Consider the following 24,650-nt stretch of genomic DNA (forward strand, 5'->3'; position numbering starts at 1 on the left):
ATACAATTTCAATAATATACACACGTATGCATAGATTTGGAATAATATATTTATCAATTTCTTGAATATATATTTTATAATTATTAATACGAATGCGTAGTCAACATTTTTAATCATCTTAAAACTTCCCCCGGTGGCTGAGCGGTAGCGCTTCACCCTGTCGTTCCTCGGGCCGGGCAAGGCTGACTCAGCCTTTCATCCCTTCAGTGGGTCGATAAATAAGTACCAAGCATGATTGGGAACTAAACACTGGGGGTTCCGCGTTCGGCTGACCACCTGACCGGAACATCTGCTCCTGCACCCCAGAGCCCTAGGTTCAGAAAACTGAGATGGGCATAGTAGGCCTTGGCCCTCCATGGGCTGTCGTGCAGCTGAGTTTAGAGTAGAGTTTTTTAAAACTTCTTTACATCTTATATATCGCCTTAATCTTAAAATAAATTTGTAAATTACCTGTCTATGCGTGTTTCGCAGAATTATTTTTCTAACTTTTTTATTGAATTTTAATGCAATTTTTTTTAAAATTCTATTATGTATATTTTTTTCCAATAATATGCTAATCAATTGTTTAAGTACTTTAATTTATGTTTTTCTTTAAAATAAAATTGCTTTTTAAATTATTGCTAAGTTCTTATTGAAAGAAAACTTAAAATTATTGCCAGCTATCTGAGAATTAAATCTTGTTAAGAAATTAAAAATATTCTAATGATCACACTCAATATCATTCGAAGCAGAACAGCTGACTATTTACTAAAAATACTATTGTTTACGAAAAATGAAGATAAATTATTAATTTTATTTTTTTTATTACTTCTTATTTATTCGAGTAATGAAAAGTAAATGCGTATGTGCGCACAGGGGAAAAATTTAACAGATTGTTTTGTTTTTTAAATGAACAAAAAACTATGGGCATGCAATTTTAATTCAACATTCAAAGTTAATCTTGTGCGCTAACCCTTTTAAGTTACCCTTTTGTCTTAAAAAGTTGAAAATATTTTCTTTAAAAGTTGTTTGTATAATTTCTCAACTTTTGCACAGTTCAAAAAAATATTGCTATATCAGGAAAATGTTCGATATGCCTTGTTTTGTTAAACAACTACTAAAATAAAAAATTGCAAAAAGATTTGAAAAATGTGCTATTTTTAGAATCATCATCTCAAAAATTGTTCTTTTACTCCATTTGACTTTTTTCTTCTTAAATAACTTATAATCATAGTTTTAACACACGTTTTGAAGAAATTATGTATACAAATTTCTCCTAATATTTCGTAATAAAAAAACAAGAATATTAATGATTTATTTATACAGTGAAACCTACCAAGTTGACCACACTTGTAAGTTTTACACCTGAACAAGTTGACCTCAATTATCAAGAACGGAAATTTTCCTACATAATAAAGAAGCAAAACCTTTGTAACTTGACCACCTGTCTATCTTGTATGTTGACCACTGAAATAAGTTAATTTTGTCTAGGAGTATTATGAAATTCTATTCTAAAACCCTCATAAATTGACCAGAAAAAAAAAATTCAGAAAATTTTCTGACATTTCGCAATGTATGTTAATATTTCACTTGTTTGGTGAAATAGTGTAAAAAGCTAATCTAAACCTTTTTGTGAGTTGACCATCTGGGGAAACTGTAGGGAGTCAGCTTTTGACCATTTCTTTCATTCATTCATTGAAAACAGGTGTGTTAGTTGAAAAGTTGCTCTTCCAGTTGCAATAGAAAGCAAATAGTCTTGTATGCGTAGTAATAACAGAATAAATTTTAAAGTGTTAAAATAATTTTGTTTTGTTAAAGTTTTCAATGTTTTCGTGTTCTGATATTTTAAGAAATTATTTTTATTAAACACTTCACATGCATAACTAACAAAATAATTTTTTTTTAAAAGTTAGTTAAATATTAAAATTATTTCTGTGTAACAAATTGAAGTTCGTTTAGGTTTAAACACATTTCTTGAGATATTCATTTGGCCATTTGCTAAATCAAATTTTTAAGTCAAGTAAAAAAAAAATTTTAATGTGTAGCAACATGTAGGAAACGAAAAAGTAAACAATGTCCCACCCCTTCTATAAGTTGACCACTTGTCTACGTTGGCCACTAAAACAATGCACATGAAGTGGTCAACTTACCCAAGTTTTACTGTCATTGTTTCATTGAACCAGAGTAGTTAATTGTTTTCGTAATAATCGGCCTTACAACTATTTAACTTAGATTCTTTGGACTAGGCGTCACTTCATGCATGTCTTTCGAGATTGAAATTTCAAAGATAAAATGTAAAAATTACAAGAATGCGTAAGCTGGTTTCAACTAACAAAAAAAAAAAAGGGACAAAATCGTTGGCAAAAGAAGTTATCTCATGAAAAGAGTGTCAGAGTTGAAAAATTATTGTAAAAACTGTAACAATTGTTACTCTTGTTTAATTAAGGGTATTATAAACCTAATTTTCGTTTAATCATGTTTTTTAAAGAACTAACGAAAGGAGTGTGTAAATAACATCAACTCTTTTTACTGCAAACTAAGTTTACTTAATATCATTTGCAAATATTAAGAAGTACAAATTCTTGACTTGCTCCTTAAAATAAAGTTTTATTTTAATCGTAGTTGAAGAAGTACGGATATAGTTAAGGGAGGTATGCGACATTCGGAATGCGACATTCGTGTGATAGAGATAGTTTTAAACAGAACGAATTAGTTCTTTTAATTGAAATGCTGACAATATCATTACAGCATTTTGGTTAACAAGTGCCATGAAAAAAGGTTCTGAACTTAAGATATGGATTTTAATATATTTTCCTATTTACATACCTCCTTGATCTCCGCACCGTTTTAATATTCTGTAAAGCATAAAATGAAATAATGTTGAATAAAAAAATAGATTTCAAATGAAATATTTTATTTTCCTTAATAATCTGTTACATTTTAGATTTTCAAATTCATAACTTTTCATGTCTAATTCCAAGAATTTTCATGATTTAACGAAGTTACTATTTTCTCCGATAAAAACAGAATAATAAATTCAAAAAGCATTATAATCACATTATATAAAATAGGTATAACCAAAACACTGCAGTAAGAACGCACTTTAATACAAAACCCCTCTATTTAAGCTTTTAGCTCAATTTCCGCTTTTGGTTTCATATTTTGTAATGTGGCAATCTTTTTCGAAAATATTTTAAATAATTCTTTAAAAATTTCACGTTCATGTAATAAGTTCATTTGAATTCGCAGCTCGCTTTATAGATTTCGTTTCATGTTTTATTCTGTTTCTTCTTTATACTTAATTTTCTGATTTCGCTTGATATTTTTACTTATTGTGTTCCATTATGTTTGTAATTTTTTTGTAAAATTTTTTTGAGTACTTCTCAAACTATTGCATTGATATATTTTACTTTGGCTATATTGATACAATAATAGAAAGTACTATTTTTTTGCTGATATAATCGTGTAAGCTGATGAAAAGATTATATCTTTTATTTTCCGGATATTTTTAGAATTTTTTTTTCCGGTTTCTTGCTGTTTTATTTTTTATTATTATTTTTCTTCCCCCCTTTTTTATTGTTCCGTAATTTTTCCCAAGTTTTTTCCACATTTTGAACTTATTTACTTATTTTATGAGTTCTATTTACTTGCAGCTTATGCGCAATAAATAAAACTTATTATTTTTCGTAATTTTCTTCGTGTTTTTTTTGTTTTTATTTATTATGATATATATATATATATATATATATATATATATATATATATATATATATATCAAAATGCTTTTAAAATGCCTTATAACATTTATTAAGTTTTACAATTTTATCGAAAATAAATACCGTGATTTCTATAAAACTTTGCGATTATGCATCAGAATAGCTATCTTTTTTCAGGTCCACCTTTGCTTGATCACTTTTTTTTCCTTTCCTAAGAAACTCGAAGTGCGGGGCAAAAGCATTTAACCCTACAACTCTTCATAAATTTATGATAACTTATGAAAATTTGGTTTTAATTCAAAACTGTCATACAAATTACATTAAAACAGCTTTACAAAAATAAATAATGTCAGATAAAAATTCAAAGATTCTATAATCTTGGAGAATCAAAAATAATTTATTAATTTATTTAAATTTCCTTTTTAAAAGAGATTTAAAAAAAAAAAAAAAAAAGCCCAGAAAGCAACGTGAAAAATTCTTTTGGTTGCTTAGCAACGAGAAGCACTATCTTTTCCCATCTTGTCATTCATTCAGTTTCTTTATGGTTGTTATAAATTATTTCCCCTTCTATGGCGAGGTAATTTGGCATATTTTTAAACCATCGCCAGATATATAAATCCCTATTGCGACCTAATTTACAACCCATTTTTTTCGAAATTTTGTCTACCCCCCCTATTTTAAGGGTCAGGATTCCAAATATGTAAAAAAAAATACATGTTTATTCAGAGAAAGTACGTTTTTGTGTCTGATTTCGTAACTTAATTAATAGTTAGCACTAATTAATTAGCATATTTGAGGTCACCCCCGGGAACCATTAAGATTGACACTTAGATCGTGAAAATCCGATAATTAGAACAAAAGTTATTCAGGGTGATATCTTTTTTTTTTTGCGGACTGTACACTATTATATCCCGCAGTGGGCTGATCGTCAAGACACGGTTCCTAGCAGATCACCGAAGTCAAGCATCACTGGCTGCGGTCAGTGTGCTGGCGGGTGACCACTTGGATCAGTCTGCGTAGGAACCGAGGGTGTGCGATATTGGTCCTCGTTAAACTGTTCTACCCTGAAGTGCTCGACTCCGCGTGCAGGTCGTCGGGCTATCGAAGCGGGGGTGCCATCCCCTCTGCAGAAGATAAAAATTGTGATGGCATGTCTTCGGATCATCCTCAGGGATGTTTCCCAGACCGACGCTAATAGTCTATTGTGAAGCTCTAGTGCGACGTAAATGAACTACAACAACTAATACAGCAAAATAAAGGATAACTTTCAAAAAATGGTGAACCTTATACTTTATTTATGTTGTGATATTAATTTTCTTAAATTTGCTTTAGGCTCACAACCTTTTAGAATTTATGAATTACGGAAAACTCTTATGAATGGTAAAATTATGCATAAATTTAAACACAAATTGCAATAAGAAAACTTCTTGGAATATTAAGCTTGTTCACACATCACCTCGTAGACGTAACATAAGCGGAGGAATACACCAAAAGTTTTTTTACATTTCGTCCGGTTTTCTGAAGCTTTTGTTGTTGTTTACATTCACTCAACCATCCATAGAATAAAGGCCTGTTTACACGGCCTAAGTTCTTGAACCCGAGAAATTTGAGAAATTTCTATCTCCAAGAAATTGGATGATTCGCCGACACTATTCAAGTTCTTGAATGTTACTGATTGGTCGGATGAAAAACCTGCGCATGCTTATTGTTCATATTCAACATTATAATATCATACTTACATGAATTTAAAATTACTAGAAAAATTTAAATAAAATCATAATAACACAAATAGACAACATGCCCAACTTGTTAAATGCTAATAATAAAATATATGAATAAAAACTGAATAATCGATGTTGGAAATATTTATTCAATTTTTAATTCTTCTAATTGTTGTTGTTGTAGTTCATTTACGTCACACTAGAGCTGCACAATGGGCTATTGGTGACGGTCTGGGAAGCATCCCTGAGGATGATCCGAAGACATGCCATCACATTTTTGATCCTCTGCAGAGGGGATGTTAATAATATTTCTCCTTATTAATTATAATTTCTAAAGCTCAATAGATGGCGCTCTGCGCAGTAATGTAAAATCATTAGTTTCTAATCAGTTTCCTCCATGACACTGTACCATTATCATCATCCTTTTGTTATTAAATATATATTATGTTAAAAGGCGTTTGTTATGATTGAAACCCCGAGATCTGAGATCAATATCACCGTATTTAATATTGGCGCACCAACCTGGAGCTAAGAATTTGATTAAAGGTGAGTGCACTTGATTTAAATAATGGATTCATACGATGATTTGAAAAATAAAAGAAAAATAATTCGCTCTTGAACAACTCGATTGATAACAAAAATTGAAAATTTAATAAATGATGATAATGTGGAATCTAAAGAAAAAATCGAGGAATTAATAGATTGTAAGGAACAGTTAATTGATAAAAATAAAAGTTTAAAAGCAATAAATAATCGAATTGAACCACTAATTGAAAGTGAGGAAATAGAAATTGAAATTACTGGAATTGAAGAATATTCTGAAAAAATAATAAAGTGGCAATCTCGAATCGCAAGATTTTTGAAAGAAAATAATAAAGAAAGTAAAGGAGAAGAATCATTTAATAGCGCACAATATGAAAAATCTAAATTTGTTCCAGAAATAAGTAATGCAGTTAAACTTCCAAAATTAAACATAAATAAATTTTACGGTGAAACAACATTATGGCTTGAATTTTGGAATCAATTTGAAATCGCGATCCATGAAAATGACAGTTTAAGTGAGGTACAAAAATTTACTTATTTAAAAAGCTTACTGGGTGGAATGGCATTAAATGCTATTAAAGGGTTTGCTTTGACTAAAGAAAATTATATGAAAAGTATAGAATTGTTAAAAGATAGATTTGGGCGCGAAGATTTAGTGATTAATAGTCATATGAATCGTCTATTAAATCTTGATCCCGTAAGAAATTCTAGTGATATTAGAGCATTGCGAAATTTATATGATAATTTAGAAGTAAACATTAGATCTTTAGAAAGCTTAAATGTAGTCTCTGGAACATATGGACACTTATTATGCCCTATATTATTAAAGCTAATACCAGAAGATTTAACTTTAGAATACAACCGCAAACGAAAATCAAAATCAGAATTTAATGTTTCGGAATTAATTCAATTTAATAAGGAAGAAATTCAGGTACGCGAATCATCTACATTATTCCATGATAATGTTAAGAAAAATAAACACTATAACTATTATAATCCCAGGGAAGTAATAAATAACAAAAAACAGTTCAGATCGAATATTCCCACAGCTTTAGCATTGGCTACTAATGTAAAATTTAATTGTGTATTTTGTAAATCAGAACATGATTCATTTATTTGTGAAAAAATGTCGGTTTCTGAAAAAAGAGATAGATTAATGAGCGAAGGTCGTTGCTTTAAATGTTTCCGTAAATCACATTTAAGTTCACAATGTAGGAGTAAAATTAGTCCTTGTAAAAAATGTATTAGTAAATCTCATCACGAAATAATTTGCTTTGGAATTAAGAAAACTCAAAACGAAAGTTCACTAGAAACCGCAGAGAAAAATACAGTTGTAGCCAGTGTTTCTCATGTCGAAGAGGGACAAAAAGGGGAATTTCAATCAGTGTTTTTACAAACATGTGTTGCGAATTTACATTTGGCAGACAAAACGCAGGAGATAAATATTTTATTTGATTCCGCATCGATGAGGTCATTCATTACTAGAGAATTAGCTCAAAAGCTTAATCTCCCGATAATAAGAAAGGAAAATTTATTAGTTTATACTTTTGGAAGCCGTGAACCGCAAGAAAAAACATTTGATATAGTAAAGGCGAGTATAAGCAATAAAAAATATCCTACTCGAAGGTCAGAGTTCGAATTATTGGTTACAAGTACCATAACACGTGCTTCTTTCCCACCGCATAATAATAAAATAAAGTTGCTGCTTAAAGATTTTGCGCTTACTGATTTATGTCTTTCGAAAGGAATAAATTCCATTGATATATTAATTGGAGCAGATTATTATTGGAAACTCCACACTGGGTACATAAAGAAGTTGACTAAAGATTTGTTTTATGTCGAAACATTACTCGGAGGAAGCATAACTGGGATTACTCATTCAGATTTAAAAAATGACTCTATCATTGAAAATTTGTGTTATTGTAAGGAAAAATTTAATTTTGAGGAATTAACTAGTGAAAATAATTCTTGTGATGATATAAATTTACAGTTACGGAAATTTTGGGATATTGAAAGCTTAGGCATAAATGATAAAATTCAGAATACACCTTTAGAGGAAGAAACTTTAAAACAGTTTGAACAAAATATAAAACTTCAGGATGGCAGATACGTAGTTAAATTACCATTTAAAGATGAGGTAAACATTTCTGACAATTTTAATTTATCTAAAAGAAGGTTAATTAGTTTAACATCGCGTTTTAATAAAAATTCTTCTTTGCATGATAATTATGCTAGTATTTTTAAAGAACAATTATCGGAAGGAATAATAGAACCTGTTAATGATAAATCAATAGTTCCAAATATGGTTTATTACTTACTTCATCATCCAGTAATTAGAAATGATAAACAAACTACAAAGTTACGGATAGTTTTTGATGCTTCGGCTAAAGAAAAAAATTGCTACTCTCTAAATGATAACTTATTATCGGGTCCCAATCTAAACCCTAATCTTTTAATTTTACTATTAAAATTTCGCGAGTTTAAGATAGGAATAATTGCTGATTGTGAAAAGGCTTTCCTACAATTGTTAATTGATGAACATGATAGGGACTATCTTAGATTTCTTTGGTCAGAGCAATTCCCTCCCAAGAAAATTGAGGTTTTTCGCAATAGAACCGTAACTTTCGGAGTAAAATAATCAACATTTTTACTGGCTGGAACAATAAAGTATCATATCAAAAATTATAAAGAATCTCATCCTTTGGCGTGTAAGGTTTTAAATGAAAATTTGTATGTCGACGATCTTATTACTGGTACAAATACGATTGAAGATGGATTACTATTATCCAGGGACACTAAATTAATATTAAAGGAAGCATCAATAAATCTTAGGAAGTGGAAGAGTGATTCTAAGGAGTTATGCCAAAAATGGCAAGACACAAAATTTGAAAAATATCATAGTGAAGAAACAGTACCTTTAAAGGTTTTAGGATTAATTTGGAATACCTTAAAGGATGAATTTAATTTAGATTTAAGTTCTTTAATTGACTCTTTAGAAAATGTGAAAAATACTAAGAGAAGCGTATTACGCATATCATCGAAATTATTTGATCCAATGGGATATATAACAGCATTCACGATTAGAATTAAAATTCTTCTTCAAGAAATATGGGAACAAGGCTTAGAATGGGATGAGGAATTCGGAGATATTTTAAGACTGAAATGGGAAAAATGGTATAAGGAAGTAAATTTATTAAAGGAACTTTCACTACCAAGATATTATTTTCATGAAGAAGATAGCTGTTCCGAAGTAAGGAATTATAAGATAATTATATTTTGTGACGCAAGTGAGAAGGCGTATGGAGCGATTGCATATATTCGATATGAAAGAAATCAAAATTTTTACGTAAGCTTCGTTACTTCAAAGGCACGCGTTGCACCATTGAAGAAGTTGAGTCTACCAAGATTAGAACTGATGGCCACTCTTATAGGTTCCAGATTATTGGATACTTTAAGGAAGGTGTTTCAAATAAATAACAACTATATTCTATATTCTGACTCAACCATAGCCCTTAGTTGGATTCGAGGAAATGCAAGTCAGTGGAAGACATTTATTTCAAACAGAGTAAGTGAGATCCAAACTTTAACAGATCCTACTAATTGGAAGTACATAAAGGGAAATGATAATCCAGCTGATATCATATCAAGAGGCTGCATTGCTAATGATTTGCTTTCAAGTGCAACTATTTTTTAATGGACCAACATGGTTGACATTAAGCGAAGAAAAATGGCTGAAAAATGAAGAAAATTTTAGAAGAGCAGATGTATATGAAGAAAAGAGATCGAAATTTATTGCAGTTAATTATGCAAGTGAAAATAATGTTCACGATTCAATTTTCGATATCCACAAATTTAGTTCTATTAAGAAGGTTTACCGAATAACAGCCTGGATTAGAAGATTTATAACGAATTTGAGAGTGAAGAAAGAAGATAGAATCAAAAATGTTTTAACTGCAGAAGAATTAGAAGAAGCTGAAAACCTTTGGTTGAGACACGTACAAGCAAAGAACTACAGTAAGGATATAGATTGCTTAAAGGAAGGACAACATTTACAGAAGTGCTCAAAAATCAGAGACTTAAATCAGTTCATTTCTGACAAAGGGATTCTACTTGTGGGTGGAAGACTACAGCACTCCAATTTGAACTATTATGAAAAACATCCTATACTATTACCACCAAAAACTAAATTTACAGAACTGATAGTGAAAGAAGCACACGAAAAGACCCTACACTCTGGTATTTCAGACACGCTAACACAGGTACGAGAGAAATTTTGGATTCCGAAAGGTCGGCAATTTATTAAGTCAATAATTGGAAGATGCGTCTTATGTAAAAGATTCAATGTTCGATCAGGAAGAGAAATCATGGCTCCTCTTCCTAAAGACAGAATAGAACAGTCACCTCCATTCTCAGTTACAGGCCTGGATTTTGCTGGACCCTTATTTGTGAAAGATTCTGACAATAAGTTTTACATCATGCTATGCACCTGTGCAGTTACACGAGCGATACACCTGGAAATTGTTTCCAGTTTAACAACTGAAGCATTTTTACTTGCTTTTCGTCGCTTCATTTCCAGAAGAGGACTTTGTTCTGTTATTTATTCAGACAATGCTCAGACGTTCAAACGAGCAGAGTTTGAATTGAAAAAAATGTGGACTATTTTGAGCAGTTCTGAAGTGAGTGAGTTTTATTCCTCAAAAGGAATAAGGTGGAAATTCATCGTTGAGAGAGCACCCTGGTGGGGTGGATTCTACGAGCGAATGGTTCGTTCAATGAAAATCATTCTTCGGAAATTACTGAGGAAAACATCTTTGACTAGTGAAGAACTCGAAACAGTTCTATGTGAAATAGAAGCTGTGATTAACTCGAGGCCTATTACTTACGTGACTACAGACTCTCCAGATACTTTTCCTCTAACGCCATCCCACATGCTACTTGGAAGACGATTAATAAGTTTACCGTCAGTCAAGTTATCCGGTATTGACTGCATGATTGACAAAAAAATGATAATTAAAAAATTTAAATATCGAGAAAGACTTATAAATCAATTTTGGAAGAAACGGAAAAGGGATTATCTTTTAAATTTAAGAGCTGTCAATTATGTAAATTTAGATAAAGGTAATCAAAATTTTAAGGTAAATGATATTGTTTTGATTCATGATGACAAACTTCCAAGGAGCATGTGGAAACTTGGAAAAATTGTGGAAACATTTCAAGGACGTGATAACAAAATAAGAGCATGTGCTTTGAAAACAGATACGTCAATAATAAAACGTCCTATAAATTTATTATATAAATTAGAAGTGAACAATTAAATTAATATGAACATTCTATTTGAACTTTAAATTCACATTTATTATTATTTGAACATTTTATTTTAATATATTACTTAAGATAATCATTTAACTTACAAATTAAGTTTATCTTAAGATATTATTTGAACTTTTTTGATTTAAAGAAAATATGCATACATATATATTTTCTTGTTTAAATGCATGTTTGTTTAAAATTGAAATGTTTTGCATGTGAAAGAATTTGTGTTGTGAAAATTGCTTCATTTATTATTCATGATATGATAATTTAATTTCATCAATTGATATTTACTTAAATTTCAATAATTTCATTTATAAGGTAATAATTTGTTAAAGGTTTGAACTAATGCTCATGAAACATATTATTTTAAGAATTCGATTAATATTGTTGTATTATAATCTTTATATTATTAAGAAGGGCTCATATTGTAAAAAGGTAGGATTATATTATTTTTTAAATATTGGTACCTTACATTTGAGAAAAATAACTTTGATTAATATATGAAATGACTAAATTGTTATGAACTAAGAGTTCATCGTGGGGAAGTGTGTTAATAATATTTCTCCTTATTAATTATAATTTCTAAAGCTCAATAGATGGCGCTCTGCGCAGTAATGTAAAATCATTAGTTTCTAATCAGTTTCCTCCATGACACTGTACCATTATCATCATCCTTTTGTTATTAAATATATATTATGTTAAAAGGCGTTTGTTATGATTGAAACCCCGAGATCTGAGATCAATATCACCGTATTTAATAGGGGATGGCATCCCTGCTTCCGTAGCCCGACGATTTGCGCGCAAAGTCGTGCACTTTACGGTAGAACTGTTTAATGAGGACCCATACCGCACACCCTCGGTCCCTACGCAGACTGATCCAAGTGGTCACCTACCCGCGCACTGACCGCAGCCATTGATGCTTGACTTCGGTGATCTGCTGGGAACCGTGTCTAAACGATCAGTCCACTGCGTGACTACATTAATTTTTCTAAGAGAGTAATTTTGTCATTAAGGGTAGTCAACATCTTAAATATCACGGCTATGAGGAAAACACGAAATTTCAAACAACCCCTGAACACCTCAAGAAGTATATAATGACATTGAGAAAATATGCTTTTTTTACCTACTATAATTCACAAATATAGGGATAAGTAGGCAACATTGCTTACCGCTCCTCCTTTTTCCGTCACGTGATGAGGGGCCTGGTGTTGGTTTCAAAGTGAGAATGATTTTACCATTGCGAGAGCAGCCTTTTTTTATATTTTTATTAGTCTATGAGTGATACCTTCTTTTAGAGATTTGATTGAACCAATTCAATTTTTTAAAAGCTATGATGCAAATTTTAGGCAGGTCAGCAAAAGTATTACAATTTACTCAAATGATCGCTTTTAATATAGTGCTCGTGATTCACCAAAGAATTTGTTTGAAATTTGAGGAGATTATTTTTCTGAGAAATTTGCTGCTTTAAATTATTCCTTTCATACATTAAGCTGTGATTACTCATCAATTTAAAAAGTCCACTTTCAGAAAATGGATTTTAGTAAATATTTCCTACTTTTTTATATTTAATATTTATACTGTTTTTAATAATTGTATTTTTATATTATTATTTCCAATATTGATAAAATTCCTGGAAAAATCCCAGTATATGATATATGCATGACTCGATTTTATAAAACTGTCTTCAATGCCAAAATGTCGCATTGACTCTTGTCGCCAAACTGTACTAGATATGTAATAAAGTAACTGTAAAATAGCAAATCAACTTAAACATCTAAAACACTGTAGATTGTAAAACTTATTGCCTTCCCAAACATCGCCAATGTCGTTAAATCCACTGAGTATCATGTATTATGATTAAGCCAAATTTTCGCAGCAAAGGATAAAAATTGAAATGAGATGCCTTTGAATCATCCTTCGTGATGTTTACCAGACAGTCGCCAATTGCCCATGTAGAGTTCTACTGAGACTTGTGCTATTACTAATACTATTACCAATATAAGAACACTTTTCATTATCATATAATTTGCTTTATGTGATCGACTAACAGTACTTACACGTTTCTTACATGTTTACTTTTATCACTAGTAATGTATGATATACTTTGGCAAGATAATATGCATGATGTAATTTATTTTTCTAAACTAAAAATATTTCTGAAATTATATTTTAATATTGAATCGTAAGAAAAGGAAGTTTATTACATATTTCTCATACATTAAACTTTTAATTACTGTTTCTAATTCTTATTATCACATAGTACTAATGAAAAATTTAAAAAATAAGATATATATATATATATATATATATATATATATATATATATATATACTTAGAAAATTAAGGAAAACAATAAGTTTTGTTTTATTTATATGTATATAGTTTACTTGAGCTCTGTAAGTTTGCATCGACAACTTTATCGCCTGCCCCGGCGAAATGGAAAATTATCAAAAAAATAAATAATAATAACTAAATTAATTATTTTTCTTGGTAACGGGGTTCTTAACAATCAACCTTCTTTCAACGGAATTCTGATTTAATAAATGAAGTGTAATAAGGCAATAATGAACGTATTTTAACACGTAAAAAAGTACTTTATTTTGAAAATATTAAATTAAAGGAATGAAGTTTTTTTCATAGTTTTATCATTAATAATCTTTAAATTAGGTTTTATGTTTAACAGTTCAATTCGCAATTCTGAAACAGAATCTAGTGTAGTAAGGAATTGTTTTTGGTGTATATACGTAAACTGAAAAAGAATGAGATTTTCTTTGAAATAAGAGATTTTCTTTGAAATAAGAATAAAAAGAACTGCCATAAACGTGTAAAATGGCTTTCAGGGGAACATATTTCTTTATTTTACGTTTTACATTATTTTATTTTGATTTAAAAGCACGATGGGAAATACTAATGCATTTTTTTTTAAAGACATGCACCTTTTTATAATTTGTTCAAAATAATGTTATTAGAAAAATTTCATTTTTTTAAATGCCACTCCTCTTTTATGGCCATTTTATTTTTAATAATTGATTATTCGTTGGATCTAAATATTAATAGAAGTTCCAAAAATCATCGCCAGTTAAAAAAAGTAATTAAAAAAAGTTCTAACTATTTGAATCCTTTTAAACGAAACCCTAGGGATTTGTGGAACGCCCTGTGGAAACTGTTGTGAAAGACTAACAAAATTCATATGATTCCTCCTGATTAAACAAATGATTCCTCTAGATCAGGGATGGGCAAACTTTTTTGGTCGAGGGCCAAAAATCAAGAAAAAAAAATGTTTGGTAGGCCAAGTAAGATCTTCAAAATTTAAGAAAGAAAAAAAAGCGATATACAAGTTTTAGTTTAAATATTTAGTGGGATGAAGGAAATTACGATTTCATTTCTAAAAGTTCCTTATATTAAGGTTCGAAGTGAGATGTGCTTATTTTAAGGAACAAGGCTAAATCCTTTTCTGTTAGTCTACTTCTGAAATAATTTTTTCTAAGGTTCATAATTGAAAACTCATGTTCACGTATATAAGATTAAGCTAACATAGCACTGATTTTCTGGGCGTGAAATTTTAAATTTTGGAAGCTAGTTCTTTTGGTAATGATTTGTCAAACTTAGGCATATTTAGAAACAACTGCTTCAGATGATTGTTAGATTGTCCGCTCTTTGGAGCGTAAAATGCGCAGTCTGCCAAATGTGAAGTACAATTTACCTATATTAGATTCCATAAGTCAGCTCCTCGAGAAAGACAAACGCTAGTTGGAGCCAATCTACGGCTATTCTATAAAGAACTTCTGCTTTCAACATTTTACCAATAGAAGCTGTCTGTTCTAACTATTTCCATCAATTTATGTTTTATAGAACAAAAATAGAGAAAGTAAAAATGTCATCAGTACTTTGTTAAAAAAGGAAAAACAGAAATAATTTTAAACATAGTCGACAATAAAATGGATGTATATTGTTTATATTTGCCGCTGATCGGCAAATAAAAATTCTATCCGCGGGCCGGATAAAATCCTCCGGCGGGCCACACTTGGCCCGAGGGCCGTAGTTTCCCCATCCCTGCTCTAGATGCACATATGGAGGAACAACAATACATATACACATTACATATGATTCCTCGTAATTAAAATTCATATGTTCTCCAGATTAAACGAAATAAATCTGTTAATAAATGAGTTTGTTCCCATAACTAATTACACCTCTGGGGGTACTGGATTGGCAATTATTCGTTCAGGTCAAAATTACGATCTGTGGATGAACGAATGGATGTATGGATGGGTCCGTCGTATAAATGGGTGTGACGTATGAATGTGGCAGTCGAATTCTTGGCCATAGATGGTGCCACTGGAAAACAAGAACAATTGCACCCCCACTGTCTTACTGGCCTACGACAACAGCAACAATAAATGAGTTGATTTTATTAAAGTGGAAGTGGGAAGTTTTTACTTTTTATTTGCTTGAAACAAAACATACACATAAAGATACTTTAAAATTAGAATTCGAAAAAAAAAATAATAACACTAAATTACTCCAGTCCGGTAGTAGAATTTTGCGGAGTGAATCTGCAGTTCTAACACAAGTTTGTCTGCTCATTCAAATTTCAGAGATTATTATAGCAAGCATTCATTTAAATCTAAAATGTATGTAGCATACTTTGCAAATATAAAGTTTTTAAAAATTATATATAAAAACTTTATACTGTTTAAGGGGAGTCGATAGGGCATATATTAATAATGACCTAGCATAGGGCATATATTAACAAAACGGACCTTTTTTTTTGATGAACGTCTTTTTTGTTTAGTCTAGGAAACTACTTATGATATCACTTAGAAATTTTTTGATGATATTTGAGATTATATCAGTTGTATGCTGGGATAATGTTTAGTGTTAGCAAGAATACTTTTTGAGTTATGAAAGATTTTTGACGAAAGTTTTCAAGAAATAAAAAGTTCTCAGTTCACACGATCGTGTTATCCTAGAAAGCATTAACTTTACGACAGCCTTGTGTTGGAATTTTCCTTTTATTGTCACTAAAATGTTTGTACTAAAAACCTTTTTATACTAAAGCAAAAATAGAGCAGTTTCAAACTTTTCATCCTAAAAGGATTAAAAATTACTTTTTAAAAGCTTTTTTGAAAAGTGTTGTCACTTAGGTCATAATGACGTTTTAGCAGACGTCACAAACGGCGATAGGATTAAATTTCAGTGTCCATTAAAATTTCAAGACAAGGTTGGTTTTATCCGTGAGCATACAAGACTTTGCGAAAGGAAACCTTATAATTATTTAGATTTAAGATGGTTTCCACCTTGAAACGAGCTTCATTAAAGGATTTCTTCAAGCTTGAAAACCCTAAGTCAACCTCGATTTAAGGTTTTTATATCGGAGCTTATTTTCCAGGGCGATCACAAACGTCACAAACGGCGATAGGATCAAATTTCAGTGTCCATTAAAATTTCAAGACAAGGTTGGTTTTATCCGTGAGCATACAATACTTTGCGAAAGGAAACCTTATAATTATTTAGATTTAAGATGGTTTCCACCTTGAAACGAGCTTCATTAAAGGATTTCTTCAAGCTTGAAATCCCTAAGTCAACCTCGATTTAAGGTTTTTATATCGGAGGTTATTTTCCAGGGTTTTGGATTAGGGTAATGTGCGTAGAATACAGCTGCGTAGAATAGAGCAGATATCTCTTTTTGAGGGTAGAAGGCTTAAACGTAAACCACATAACAAACCTCTTTAGGTTTACAGTAAAAGGTTCTTGCTGAGTTAAAATAAGCCTTATTTTGCTTTCTGGAATACGTTGATATGTTTATCACAATAAGACTTGCAATTAATAATAAATTTTTGTCACCTTAGATACCCCAGCTAAGTATCAGCAATGGGATGCAAACTACGGAATGACAGCAGAATTGCGTCTCCCAGAATTTTTCATGAACCATCCAAGAATTGCACCTCCTCCTCCAGGATTTCCTCATCACTTTCCGTCAAAAGGTCGACACCAGCGGAGAAACAAATCAAAACACCCCAGATTCGATTCCTGTTCAATGCACTTCTGTCGCCAGAGTTATCCACACGAGCACATCTTCCAAAATGACTATGGAAATCAGAACTTGGATTTTGGTCCCAAAAAGAATGAAACTGGAATAGATTATTCCTGGAATCCAAAAGGTTGTTCAAGAGGAGCGTACAATTTCAGCCCAAATACGTACCGGTTCCCCACCTATGATTATGCTTCAGCAGGCTGTTACAACGAATGTCCTCCTAAATTGGAAAGTGTTACAAAAATGTCTAGTTTGATTCCAGTTGGAAGGGAAATGAAATCGCCGGCGATCGAGTCACATTACTCCAGGGGTCCACGCGCATCTAAGAATAATAACATGCAAAGAAAAAGAAAACGGCATTTTTCAAGAGAAAGAGTGAACGTTCATGCTGCGAATGAGAGTTCGTCGCATGAAAATAGTACCAATGGTGTTTCCTCAGCTTATGCGTGCAGTTCAAATGCCAACGTTGCTACTGAGGTAAGATATGGTGGTCAAACAACACTTGAAAACTATGACGAAATGTTTCACAACGAAACTCAGTTAGCTGTGGCAAATTTGGAATTTTGCCAGAATGATCTCTTGGGGAACTTGGAGCAGCCTTGTGAGAACTCTCAAGAAAATCAAATATCTGAGACCGTGACACTTTTCGCAGACGACGCAAATGCAAGTGCCCATACGAACTCTGAAGACGCTCCTGGGCCTTTCTCGTATTCGCTGCTGAACGATATTTTTTCTGGAATAGGTGAAGTGGAGACACTTGAGAACATAAATGTTTGTGATGATAAGAAAGTTACCAATGCTCTGCTCGCAGACGATGGTGGTTTGTTGCCATGTTCTGGATCTGGTACAGACGCCATTGAAACCACTATCAACCTACCAAATGATCCCGTTACCTCACTGATTCAGCAAAATCAGATCTTAATAGACTTATTGTCCAAAATAATTAATAACTCTGATATATTCAAAGTAGCAAACGGTAATAAAGATTTTGGGGAAACGTCCACATTTTCAGAGCAAGATCAAAAAACGTCAGAAATTAACGTGAGCCTACTTCCCGGAGTTAAAACGGATGATTTTACATTTTGTTCAAAAAGTGTATCTTGTTCTTTAGAACGAAACACTTCAAATTCAAATAAAGAAACGGATACGATGGTCGCAACTAATAATCGCACCGTACCATGCCCTATTAGAAACGAAACTAAAGACTTGTATGAAAAGACCAACTCACTTATTAACTGTCATGATGACTATGAATTTCATAAAAACGAAATGGTCGTGAGTGAAAATCGTCTCCTTTCCTCAGATTCGCTAAATGAAGAGTTTTCGGAAGTGAAAACACACTCAAGATCTGTTATGCACTGCGTTTTAGATGAACGTAAAGCCACTAGCGAAAATGCAATTGCAGCACAGTTAGAAGATACAGGAAGTCTAACAGAAGATGATCCTAAAACAAACACAGTTATCGAAAGAGAGGAAACAGTAATCAGAAAATCTTCTATTCAGAAAAAAACGGTCTCAAAAATGGTGAACGATTATGACGTACAAGCTTTGAAACAGTGCCAAGTAATGATGAAATCTCTTTCAGGATGTGGCAGCTGTTGTTCAGGCTTAAGTTGCAGTGTTAAAAATCATACTGAGGATGGGCGACAAGCTACAGAATCTGATGATTTTAATGTATTTTCGAAAACGAGGAAGTTGCGATCCAGCATGAAATGTGAGCAACAACACTCTTGTCTTGAGAATGAAAATTCTGAGGTAAATACTTTGGAGGAAGGTGAAAACGATACACTTTCTTGCTCTGATATTCATTCAAAAAGAAAAGAAAGAGGAAATGAGAAAAAAGTCAAAATGACTGAGAAAGAAATTAGCACAAGTCCAAATACTTCTCAAACAAATTTAACTTCAACGAAGAAAAGGAGTGTTTCTAGAAAACATTAATAAATTTTATTGAAACAAAACGATCTATTTAGAAAACTTTAGATCAAGGACGGAAGATTATAAGTTCAATTCAAAATTTCTTCTTCAGCTAGTTCAAGTTGAAGTTGTAGTGTTCAAAATCAAACTGAGGATGATGTAGAAGCTGCTGAAGATTTTAATGCATTTTCAAAAAAGAGGAGCTAAGCTTTGATATTAGCTTTAGCTTCTTGCATTCTTTCTCAGCTAATTTAATTACTTAGAATGATATAGTCTCATTATGAGCAATTATAATTAATAATTTAAGCAAAATTCAGTAGACTATAATTTTTAGAAAATGAGTAATTTAATTAATTTATTAGGAGTAAAATTATTGTTTGATATGATAAGATAAAAATTTTGCTATTTGTAATGTTTTTTGAAGATTGTATAATAAAAAAATTAATTCAAATTGGAAAAGTTAATGAAATTTTTGAGCTCTATACTTTCTTAATTATTTAAGCAGTTCACTTTGTTCATGTATAAACAATGTACAGATGTAACAAAAATAATGGTAAAAACTGTAAGGGGTGAAGTTAAGTTAATGTGAAACAGCTTGTTGTAGGCTAAGATATATATATATATATATATATATATATATATATATATATATATATATATATATATATATATATATATATATATATATATATATATATATATATATATATATATATATATATATATATATATATATATATATATATATATATATATATATATATATATATTATATATATATATATATATACATATACATATATATATATATATATATATATATATATACATATATATATATATATATATATATATATATATATATATATATATATATATATATATATATATATATATATATATATATATATATATATATATATATATATATATATATATATATATATATATACATATATAATAACCGTTTAATGTTATAAACAAATAATGCTGCAGAGAGAAATTTTTAATTTTAAATTAAAATACTTTCGCCACCGTAAACAGAAAATTAAAACCGTGTTAAATGAAGAATTTATTACTACATTTAATGAATTCTACATTATACATGTTATTATGCTTTTGGAAATTTATATTTTGTGGTAGTAACTGTGTTGAAGATATTGTAAGTAGTGTATAGCATTGCAAGATTTTAGCTCCTAAATTTTAGTTTGCAATAAACTACTATGAATACTAGAATAGATTCCTTATTGCTTATTGAATATAATACTGGAATACAATAGAATTAAAGGTATTTTAGACATATCATATATTTCAATAAAGTACTTCTCTGTACTCTGTTGCAAGTTAAGAAAAAAAAACTACCCCGATGGAGAGAGCCTGTTTGCATCTAATTGCATGCAAATGGATGCAAGCCCACAGCGTGAAATTATATCAACTCCTAAAATTACGTTGCTCAGCTTTCTTTTTGTTTTCTTTCTTAAATCGTGTGAAATGAGGAAAATAAATTTTATTTAATAATCAATTAAAAACTAATAAAATTAATAAAAATAACATCTTAAAATCGTCACATATACACGTCTTCCTATTCACATTTAAAATAAGTAATGAAAGAACAATAAGTATTGTTTCTTGCAGACAATTTTCTTCTACAGTGAAAAAAAAAATTATTTATCTCGTATTTGATTTGTTAAGAGCGTGTCAGCAAAGAACGCGCCATTTTTAGTGGTCCAATCAAATCAAATGCTTTGGCAATAGCATATAATTGTTCCTTTTTCAAGAACGAATGTTTTCCTTATTTATCTCAATCATCCAAGTCGGGGCTCCAGTAAGATTACGAAACTATAGCCGTTTTTTTAAATAATTCCATGATATATATCGTAAAAGATAACACGAAATAAATTTCTGTTCGACGTGCTTAAATTTTCAAAGCTTTTATATTGTTTTGAAAGTATATTTGCATAATTTGATAACTAAGAACATTGTTTCCTTTTTACATTATTAACTCTTTATTTTTAGAAAGCAATGAGTGGGTAACTATTGGCTGAGTTATCTTCGTTCTAAATTTTAAAAAAAAATTCTTGTCTAATTAAAAAATTTTAGAAATGCTGTATCGCACATCAAAAGAAAGCGCCTTTTGCTGATATCTTACCTTTCATACTCCTATATTTTCCTTTTTAGCAACTTTCTATTAAAATTAGCATTCACTGTTACCAAAAGGTATTGCGCTTCATTTTATTTTCTTCCAGGAAAAACTTCTTATGATTTGGGAAATGGTATTTGAAATATTCCACTTATTGAAATTTCTGCTCTTGATGAAATACAGAGCTATGTAATATACATATATGGCAGTACTTTTACTTTCGTTACTTGTACCGCCGGTACAAGTAAAAAGTACGTACTTTTACTTGTACTTCGTTACTTTTTAAATTTAGTACTTTTACTTGTACTTTCGTTACTTTTTTAGGGAAAAAGTACAAGTATTTGTAACGGAAATGTCGAATGAAATCGTTACTTTTTTCTAAAACTCGGTAAGCTTTCTAAAAAAAGAGAAAAAAAATGCTTATGTTTTTTTAATTTATAAAATTAATGTGACATATATATGCATTCGCAGCTAACTTCGTGTTTAAATACCTTTATCTTTTAAAATTGTCATTCCTGAAAGGAAAAAGACGGCTCTTTTGAAGAAGAGCTTCATAGTAACATTATTAAAACAACAGTTTGTAAACCTTAAACAAAGCTCTTTTAGATGGCGTGCGCGAAAGGTTTTGCGATGTGAAATCGCAGGAAGATTTATTATATGCTGCAGGTCTGGTACCTTGAATCAAATTTAATTGGTTGGAAGAAAAATCTAGGGAGGAGGCTACAAAAAAACTGGAAAGAATTGTCCAAGCTGAACACCCTGCTATAACTATAACGTAACAGAAAAAAAAACCAGGGATTTTAAATTTTCTAAAGTTGAAAACATCATGCCAATCACCAGCGACAGAAGAATTTATGGCATACATGAGCTCAAATGTCGAAACCGAAAGCATATAAATTTCGAATCGATATCCTATCGTAAAAAAATTATATGTGAAATATAATACTGCAGTACCTTCTAATGCTTCCGTGGAGAGCTTATTCAGCGTGGCTAAGCACGTTCTGAGAAATTCTCGCAGCAGACTCAGTGACACCACTTTCGAAATGCAATTATTTTGCAAAATGAATAAAAACATTAATTAGCAAGTTATTTTCATTCATTTTCGAGTTTTATGCATTTATTTAATACATTTTAAATAAAAAATTTCGGATTTTGTTATTACGTTTTTCAATTTTCTGTTTGAACTCACTAATAATACATTTTTTACTAAATACACTTTTACCTAGTACATTTTTCACTGAAATTATCTTCATGCTCGACCTTGTTAGATAAAGCCCAGTCAAATCTCTAAGAACTTCATTTGTGCTATTGAAAACTATTATAATTACTATTTTAACTCTTGAAAACTCGAAGGTTATATTAATTTAGCCGCTGATACTAAAATTCGTTTACAAATTTTAATTAATCCGTTAGGCAGAAATGTTCGGAAAATGATTTTCTCGCATGACTTTAACATTAGCCATTGTTACAAATAAAACTGTAGACTGTTCTGTTTCAACTTATACTGCACATTCAATTATTTTTAACTAGCTCAAAGATCACAAAGCTATCTGAAACCTTGTGTTTGCTTTGTTTATGTTTGTGCTTTCAAAACGCGTTTCTATAGAGTAATACAATTTTAAATCAATGGTAATTTAAACAAATAAAAAAAAATAATAAAAATTAGAATCAATAGATAAAATTTCCTTTTCGTGAAAATCCATAAAAAATTTGATATTAAAATTATATTTGATTTTAAAATTATATTATACGATTATATTATAAAATTATATTATAACATTCTTCCGAATTTAGAAATAAATTAATGTCCATAACTTTCAAAATTAAAAATAATTAAATAAATAACAACAATTTTACAAAAACATTAAAGAACATAAGAATATTATTCAATAAAATTTTAGGTTACTTTGAATTTTCGATTTCCTAGAAATGTACTTTTAAATCGTTACTTTTTTTGTTTAGAACTTGTACTTTTACTTGTACTTTTTACTCGTTACTTTTTAAAATCAGAACTTTTTACTTTTTACTCGTTACTTTTTTTTAAAATACTTGTACTTTTACTCGTTACTTTTTAAAAGTAACGTTGCCATATATGGTAATATAGTACGCAATTTGTAGGCAAAAGCAGTAGCAGTACTCTAGATGAGTACTTTAAATCAAAATAGTTGTTCCAAAGAAAATAATATAAAAGTTATAATTTATAAATTTATTACGTTTTCAGTCTTTTTATTGCAATTTTATGATTAAATCTGTACATTTGTTTATAACGACAAAATCATCAGCTGCTATAAATTGTCGTTGTTACCAACTTTTATTGTAAATAAAGAATAAAAAACAAAAAAAAGCTAATTAACTAAAAAATAAAATAAAATGCATATTTATTTACTGGCCTAAATTTCATGAAAAACGGCGATCCGCAGTTTCCGATACTTGAAAATGAAAATAATAATTAAAAATAATAAGTAAAAATAATGAATAAAAGTAATAAATAAAAAAAAGAAATAAAAAGAAAAGAAATAAGAAACTTAATAAAAAAAAGAATAAAGAAGAGTTCAGCAAAGCAAATAAAAGAAAGAAAAAAAAAGCAAATAATATACTAATAAAATAAAATAAACTCTTATTTATTGGCCAAAATTTCATAAAACATTGGCCAAAACATCCCTAGTTTGCAATACTTAAAATTAATATCAATACAAAAAATACAAATTTATTATTATTCTCTCTTATTTATTATGCATATTTGCGTATAACGACAAAATCATCAGTTTTTATAAATTGTCATTCTAACTGATTTCACAGTAAATAAAAAAAAAAGCAAGCGTATTCAAAAAAATTAATAAATGAAATATATATTTATTTACTGGCGTAAATATCATAAGAAAATGTTATAGTTCCCAATTTGCGATACTTATAAATAAAAAATTAAATAAAATCGTTGAAAAGTTTAGTGAAATAAAAAACAAACATAAGCTAATAAAGTAAAATGCAATCTTATTGACCTAAAGTTCTCTAAACAAATGATGAAATAGCCCCGACTTACAATACTTAAAAATAATATCAATACAATATATAAATAATAAATAAAAAATATTAAGAAATAACATAATACTAACCATTAATTAAATAAAAAAAAGCTCCATGGTAATTATCTAAACATTAAATAAATAAAATAAAATTGGTATTTCAATTGACAGAAAAAAAGAAAGAAAAAGGAATTCATTAAACTTGGTATTTGAATTGGAAATAACCCTGGAGGTTAATTTTTAGGGGTCGAATTCGATTTCGTA

At 30.0% G+C, this 24,650-nt stretch overlaps 2 protein-coding genes across 2 annotated transcripts; both read left to right on the forward strand.

Moving 5' to 3' along the window:
* The first annotated feature begins 6,518 nt into the window (after positions 1–6,518).
* LOC147808559 (uncharacterized) lies at positions 6,519–12,575 on the forward strand. Its single transcript, XM_087162616.1, has 5 exons — positions 6,519–6,890; positions 7,950–8,096; positions 8,673–9,524; positions 9,592–10,936; positions 12,568–12,575. The coding sequence occupies exons 1-5, from the start codon at positions 6,519–6,521 to the stop codon at positions 12,573–12,575; spliced, it is 2,724 nt and encodes a 907-aa protein (XP_087018742.1).
* LOC139426603 (uncharacterized) lies at positions 12,512–19,408 on the forward strand. The gene is made up of 2 exons (XM_087163403.1): positions 12,512–12,812; positions 17,125–19,408. The coding sequence occupies exons 1-2, from the start codon at positions 12,803–12,805 to the stop codon at positions 19,245–19,247; spliced, it is 2,133 nt and encodes a 710-aa protein (XP_087019529.1). The 5' UTR covers positions 12,512–12,802; the 3' UTR covers positions 19,248–19,408.
* The last annotated feature ends 5,242 nt before the right edge of the window (positions 19,409–24,650 follow it).

This window comes from Parasteatoda tepidariorum, chromosome 5 (assembly GCF_982258835.1).
Source record: "Parasteatoda tepidariorum strain Cologne lab strain chromosome 5, Ptep-v5.0, whole genome shotgun sequence".
NCBI classification, from domain to species: Eukaryota; Metazoa; Arthropoda; class Arachnida; order Araneae; family Theridiidae; genus Parasteatoda; species Parasteatoda tepidariorum.

Bases quoted from the DNA above. Each gene is read 5' to 3' on its own strand.
- LOC147808559 (XM_087162616.1), top strand. From the start codon at position 6,519: ATGGCATTAAATGCTATTAAAGGGTTTGCTTTGACTAAAGAAAATTAT. The intron at 6,891-7,949 runs GTACGCGAATCA...ATAAATTTACAG, and splicing joins TTAATAAGGAAGAAATTCAG to TTACGGAAATTTTGGGATAT. The intron at 8,097-8,672 runs GTAAACATTTCT...TTGGCGTGTAAG, and splicing joins AATTACCATTTAAAGATGAG to GTTTTAAATGAAAATTTGTA.